Genomic DNA, 7,449 nt, shown 5'->3' with positions numbered 1-7,449 from the left:
TATATATATATATATATATATGGTCTGACTCAAGAAATAAAAAAATCTTTTTGTTTTTGTGTTTTCTTTATGCAGGACCAGCAGCATCGATGGCAAGTCTGACTCAAAACAAACTTAATTGCTACAAATAATGGTGGTCTAATGGGACATTCATCTATGATTACACACCAAGTCAACGTCTACCCAAACACTGCCTTACAGGGCTGTAATTACTGTACCCCTTTTCTTATCAGCGCTTTAGAATGAGGGAAAAAGGGAGTTGTTTTGGTAGCAAACTGCATTGTAAGTAGCTATGCAAGTCTAAATGAACAGCTTTTTTTCATTGGCTTGAGTTTGGAGAGCTCCAAGCCTTCCTTTTATCAGATGCTAAATACGTGGACTGTTTAAGAAGTATTTGGCCGAATCCAAATCTTTCCCCATTGGCTTCTCCCTACCTCTACATTTAGCCCTCCAAATGGAGAGTTATAGAAAGATAGAGGCTATGTCAGAATTCCCATTCCTAGCTACTAAAAAACTATATAGTGCAGGACTATATAGGGCCCTGAATTTTAAAAGCAATTCGGACACTGTTCTTTCATTTTTCTAAATGCTGGATATGACGTCACCAAGTTCACAAAGTGAAAATCGAATCAAAACAAACATTTACGTTGTCTATTTGTGACGCCACTGTGTTCTGATGATGACAATGTGGATGGTTTGTTTAAAAATCACATTTAAACTTTTTTTGTGGCAAAAATTGTTCAACCACAATGCATTCTGGCCTATATTCGCTAATGTAGAGACCATTGAAGCAATTTTTCACAAAGACTTCTGGGAAATTTCTAGTGCACTCGATTTTTGAATTGTAGATTTGGACAGCATTACAAAATAGCAGATCCACTCTGTAGTAAGTAGGGAAAGAATTAAGACATAGACAGTGTCTTCAAATTTGGACGTTACTCCCTCTTGATGATGTCATCAATAGTCGCCGGTTAGCTACATTAGCATGTAGCTGCCAGCGCTCAAAAAATAAATATCCACAGCGGTTTTATAACTTCAAAAAGGTTTTGCTAAAACAAAAAGTCATTACTTAAATGTAAATTCAAGGATATGTATATATTAGAGCTGTCAAGCGATTAAAATTTTTAATCGCGATTAATCACACACATATAAATATATATATATATATATATTATATTGTATATTTTATTGATTTCTACATGTTTATGCTTCAGAGCCCACCCATGTGAAGAAATGTGCTTCCCCTCCGCGGGACAGTGCGATGCGGAACACCTTACTGGCGGAGGGATACAGAACTTGAAGTCCCTTCGCTCTACCCTTAAGAAAGCTATTACGGCCACCCCTTTCCCTTCAAATGCCCCGTCAATTGGAGGGGTTGGGGAAGAATTCAGATTCAAGCTTGGTGTTTTGAAAAGTGTTAAAGCTTCCAGAGCTGAGAAATCTCATTGTTGACCATCTTTGTGATTCAGCTGGTAATTAAAGTCATTTACCTCGAACACGTGCTCCTTCACATTAATAAATTGTGTGGGCAAAGTCAGAATTCCTTCCCATTTGATGAATGTTAACACTGAGAAATACCCAGATTTATGGGGAATAATTATGCTCTAACAATTGCACACTTGTAATTATTTCTAAGAAAAAAAAACAAATTTTCCACCAAAGATTCATGACAATGTGCTAACATGAATACAAAGGAGGAAAAACTTCCCTATTTGAGAGGTGATGAAAAGCTTGAACACATTTTTAATCAAACCCTTGAATGTCATTGTGACCACGTCTTACCTGTGTGTTGATCCTAATGGCGCCGATTGACGGGATTTCAAAGTAGTAACCTGAAAAAAGAAAAATATTTTCAGCATGGCTTTACTTTCCCACCTGGATGTGTGATAATTACAAAAAAGCGTGAACATTCAAGTTTTATCTTTTTTTGACCGCTTGTAACACTATCAGTTTTAGCCCGATGGGCCACATAGGAGCGGCAGAACTCGTGGGCAGTGACCCTTCCACACATGCGGCTGTGCTGCTGGATGTAAATGTGGAGGCTCATTGAGAATGCTGAGCCTCAGGCACTGCCGCTGCTGATTAGGACTGGAGGAGAATGACCGACTGGGTCAATAACCAGACTGCTCCACAAGTTATTAAAGCCACGAGTGTTTATACAAAGAGCCGTGAAATAGAGGCGGCATCCGCAGAATGTTAAAAAGCTGTGCTTATTTTGATACATTATGCACACTTTCCACAGCGGCTGATGCTGAAACGCTCCTCCTCTGGCTCATTAACAAAAGAGGGCATGCAGATGTTAAATACACTGAACTTTCACTGCACATCAAAATAAATAAAATTAGGGTACAGGGCTAAATAAATAAAGTGATCTCACAGACCTTAAAAAGCGGTTGTATCTAACCCTCTGGCATGAATCATAAGCCTGTAAAAGGCTGTCAATTTATATTAAATTATAAATAGACTTATAAAACCCATTAGGGTATTTTAATACAGTGTTGCAAGAGATGTTGGTTATTCAGCCAACCGTGTCTTATGTTTGAAGCTGGCATTAAAAAAAGACTCTAGAGGTAGATGTGGGAGGGTAAGATACAACAGAGAATTGTTAAAAAATCAGGTCTTTAAATGCAAAAAATAAAAATTGGCAACATTTTTTAAATTAAAAAAGAACAATTGTTAGAAGTACACTAAATAGTATAAAAAATATTTGATATTACCACAATTAAAAGGTTGTACAGATGGAGTGTTATTGTAAAGCACAGCAGATAATACACAAAAACTAAATCCCAACTTTTCTAGAACATGAGTTTAAAATGTAAAACGAAATAATAAAGCAAAACTTGAAGGAAATATTCGGAAAATGAAAGGCGAAACAAACTGTATGGTTCAGGTGGACACAAAGAGAAAAACAGAGGAAGAGGGAGCGATGTGACGGGGCTGACAGCCGTTAATACAGAGGAGAACAGGAGCAGACAAGCAAACAACAGCAAGGCAGAGATTACTCATCAAAGGAGTACACTGTCAACAACAGAAAAAAAATTATCTATCAGTTTAGAATGTAGCAAAGGTTTGAAACAGCAAAATGATTAAAAAAAAATTCTAAATTTAAACCTTTACACTTAGATACTAGATATGATTTACTCAACGTGCTGATTTGATAAAAATCCATGTAATTTTTTAACTGTGAGGAAAATTGTGCTTTTGGTGATTTTATCATGTTCTTGTAGCATTTTAGTGATAATTGAGGACTTATAAGAAATTTAAAGTTTTTGTATTTTTTAATTCAAATTGTGAATCAGGAGCAGACACAAAAAAGCTGTTTCAAAATTTTTTTATTTGTGACATATAAGCTACTGCAGCAAGCCACACGCTTACTGCTCTACTCCAGTCTGACGCTTCCACTTGCAGACGACTAGATCCACATTTTTATTTTACTCGTCTGGGATGGGAGCTCCAATATTGCTCGCCATTTTTGTTGCACAGCTAATGTTAGCTTGGGGTTGTGAGGGGCTGTTAGCTAGCAGGGGAGAGTAAGGCCCAGTCCGAATTCTTCCCTTCTCTCTACCCCTCCATTTGAAGGGGCATTTTTAGTGCAAGTAGGGTGTATAATATTTCTTTTTTAAATCCTACCCGATGCGCTGAGCTTCTCTTCACGTTGGTGCGCTCTGAAGCACAGAGGTTTACATTTAAATGTAAGTGACTTTTTGTTAGCATGACCTTTTTAAAGTTATAAAACTGCTGTTCTTATGTATTTTCGAGTGGTGGAAGGGCCGAGCCAACGCTAGCGAGACTGCTATTATCGATGATATCATCGAGTGAAAGTGACATCCTAATACTGAGACGCAGTTTTTCATAACTCTCAGTTTGGAGGGCTGAATGTAGGGGAAGGGAGAAAGGAAGAATTTTGATTGGGCCTAAGCATGTTTGACATCACCAATGTGGATGCAGCGCTGTGCAGATCGCCTGCAGTGCAGTGTATGCTGGTTAATTTTTTTGCTCCAACGTTACATGTGAGCCGTCACGAAAGTATCGTGACAAAAAGGGGCGGGTGCAAAGCACAGCAAGAAAATAGGCACTGCGCTGACTGCAAGCCGCCTTGAGGACTACAAAACAATGGATTATGGGAAATGGCGTCCTGACAGTTTTTGTAGTTTGACTACATGCTCAGTGAAAGAAATCTGTGTATTTTGCATCTCTCTCTGGAAAGTAGTGAATCACTGATGTAAACATAAACAAGATGTCAAACCATCTGTGGTTATGTGTTTTATTTATTGCCTTTAAAAGTAAATTTTAGTTTTAATTTTATTTATTTCTCTGGGACAGTGTAAACGAAATCATCCCAGTGGCTTTTTTTAAATCTTTTGTCCCCTGATAGATGTTAAAAATTAATATAAAAGACATAATAGTAACAATCATACTAAGGGGGAGAGAAATATTAAAATTCAACTGAATGTTAAGGATAACACTGACTTCCTGTTCTTGATCGGTCTCGCTGCAGCTCAGCGTTCCCCTTCATCTCAGGCGCCTTTCCCTGCCCCTCCCTGCAGCCGCCTGGTCTCGCCGACAATCCAGGCGAGGCGCAAGTCATCTCAAACACACCTACTATCAACAGATGGATGATGGGTAGCGGGGTTGGGCTGTCCCACCCACATCTCAGTGGTATATAGCTAATGAACTCCTGCCACTCTGCAGAAACTATGTCAGAGAAAATGACATATATATATTTTGACTAAATATAGCATATGGGAAGACTTTGAAAATAGATCAAAAGGTGATCATCTTTAAGCTTTAGGATCACAGTTTTTGGTAAATCTCATTGGTTTTTCCTGGTTTGCAAACATACTTCTAACTGTATAAAGAAGAGGTTTCATTCATCATGCACACATCATGCTTAAGAGGTCACTGAAGCTCCAAAAGCAACCATCGCGGTGAAGGTTGAAGCCTGAACGTGTCAGGGAGCAGTCTCTGCTGGACTAAGATACCATAGAGTAGCATGTAGTGAAGACATAAAAAGGACGGCTCCATTGAGGCCGACATGTCAACACCATTGTTCGACGCTGGTGTAGACTTCAGCGTGGAGTTAATCTCCATGAACAGTGGCGAGCACGTTGGCTCAGAGGCATAATCTGGAACTTCCCTCTGCCTGTCGGGGAGACGGGGTGCTTCTCCCGCTGCTACCAACCTCCTGCTGCTGAATAACAACGTCTGACGACTCTACTGGAAGTAGACAACACACAGCTGCTAAAAAACACGGAAGGGAAAAGTTTAGTCTAAGCTGACAAAAAGTTTTGAAGCAACAACTCGGAGCGAGGCTGGGCTCGTATGAGCAAGATCAAGATTGGATCCATGCAAACAAAGAGGCGAGCAGGAAAACGAGATGAATCATCTGGACTGTCAGACGCTTCGCCAGCCTGTCTGCTGGGTTATTTTAATGCTGCTTCAGACTGATGAACAGATTTCAGCGGCTCACAGAATGTGACAGTAATTTATACATTTATCCATTACAGTCAGAGTATGTCAGGAGCAGACTGATAATAGTGTTTTAATGCAGTCTTCTGTTTGACATTTCTGCTTCACATGGGTTTGGATTCAGATGGGTGCGTTCTGTGAAGACTTTTGTTTCATCTGAAGCCCCTTATCAAAGCACCGAGACGAGGATTTCAATTATTTCAGACCAATCAAGCTATAATGTAGACACACAGTACAACAACAGTGCAATGATAGAAACAAACAACCCTGGATGATAACATTAAAACAGAAAAACCTTTTTAATGTGAATGTTTTTGGTATAAAACAAGAATTACTCAGAAAATTCTTTTTTTCATGTCTACTCTTGAAAAACAAATCAAGACGTTTAAGGTACAGAGAGACAAATCTCTAGAACATTTCTGCTTTTTCGCAATAATTCATTATATTTTAAAGGCTTCATTTAGTAATAAAGTGTCCAGTGTTAGATTTATGATTCCCTCTACAAACGTAATCTCCCTGACCTCAACTGATCCCCCCAAAACTCCACATGAGGCTTATCCTCCATATTTCAGAGTACTTTGATTAAAAAAGGCAATTAAATTACTAATTAAACTAATTAATTAATTACCAGAGATGCTCCTTTCCTTCAGTTATAAGTATTTCATTTTATTAAAAAAAAAGTGTCTTTTAGCACAGAATAATTGCATCAATTCCGTCTGCTGATGACATTTTCTCATGTTTTAAAAGATTTTCCAAATCTAAATTCTTTTTAAATTTGGGTCAACTTCTGAGATGATGTTTCGTTCTTCCTCTTTGAAGTTAGAACTTTGTTTTTGTAGCTTGGGTCTGCCTGAACACGTGATGTCACGTGTGATTACACAGTGAATCAGGAGGTCATGTGTGAGCTTCTGCGGTAACCAAGGTCACAGGATGACTCACGTCTGACCCATAAAAGCAGCACTGTGCTCCCTCTAACTCGGTCAGTCTGAGATGTACAGTATTAGAATCACTCGGTTAGTGTTTCTGTGAGAGGAGCTTTCTTAGTTTTAACTATTTATGTAAAACAATGATAAAAGTGCAGTATAACTCTAAGTTGGGTGGTATTAGTCTTGATTTAAAGTCAGACTCCGATCATCTTTTGATTTATTTTCAAAGCGTTCCCAGAGTTTTTTTAAATTATGTCGTTTTTAGCAAAAAAAGAAATAAATGTAGTTTTATAGAACATAGATTCTGCAGAGCTGCAGGAGTCATACGGGAATCCTGGAGCTATCCAGCCGTTCAGTTTTTAGCCAGATTGACGCTCAGACAAGAACAACTAAGACATACATGGACCTAGACCTAAAATCTAGGTCTTTAAAAAATGATTGTACTCTGTGTGATAATATTTAAGTATTTATTCGACTCATAAATCATTTTGTTTCCTCATGTTTGGTCAAAAGCTTCCAGAAAAATCTTTTCAAAGCACGCACAAGGCTTTTCTTTTCATTGCAACATCTCCATGCTGCACTGGCAGCATTTGAAGCAAACATTATGGGCTTGTTTGCAGATTTTCCAAAACATAGTTTTTAAAGCCAATGTCTTTTGTAGTCCCACATCCGTCTCCCTTTTCCCATCAGAACTCTTCAGCCTCTTGCTGCCATTCCACTTATGTCTTTACCTTCATTCGACCTTTAACTCTTTCTTTCTAACTAGTAACCCAGGAAATATGTTGGATGTTTGCGCTCTGCCCGGACCTCCGCCCGGCTCCTCTCATTTCAGGACTGTTCGACTCAACATCTGCTTGCAGTTAACAGGCAGAAGTGAATTAAGCTTAACTTTTTCATTTCCTGCTGTCAGTTTTATCTTGTGCTATAGTTTTTATTTAATTCAGTTTAATTCAATTCAGTTTATTTGTAAAGCGCCAGTTCATGGCCAAGGTTGTGTCAAGGCAAAAATCATCAAAAGCTGCTTAAATACTTAAGAAATACTGCTGACTAGACT

The 7,449-nt window shown here is 38.5% G+C and overlaps 2 protein-coding genes across 2 annotated transcripts in view; one reads left to right on the top strand and one right to left on the bottom strand.

The window, feature by feature from the left end:
• The window catches only part of cacna2d2a (calcium channel, voltage-dependent, alpha 2/delta subunit 2a), a gene marked incomplete in the record, with an annotated part of 243,323 nt that overhangs the window by 20,000 nt on the left and 215,874 nt on the right, over positions 1 to 7,449 (bottom strand). Inside the window, 1 exon segment of the mRNA XM_024269892.2 lies at positions 1,783 to 1,832. Within this exon segment, the coding sequence (XP_024125660.2) occupies positions 1,783 to 1,832 (50 nt within the window).
• Positions 1 to 7,449, top strand: part of abhd14b (abhydrolase domain containing 14B) — a 49,302-nt gene that overhangs the window by 30,097 nt on the left and 11,756 nt on the right. The window lies entirely within an intron of this gene.

This window comes from Oryzias melastigma, linkage group LG5, assembly GCF_002922805.2.
Source record: "Oryzias melastigma strain HK-1 linkage group LG5, ASM292280v2, whole genome shotgun sequence".
NCBI classification, from domain to species: domain Eukaryota; kingdom Metazoa; phylum Chordata; class Actinopteri; order Beloniformes; family Adrianichthyidae; genus Oryzias; species Oryzias melastigma.
The sequence above is the reverse complement of the archived record's forward strand: the minus strand, read 5'-3'. Positions and strand labels throughout refer to the sequence as shown.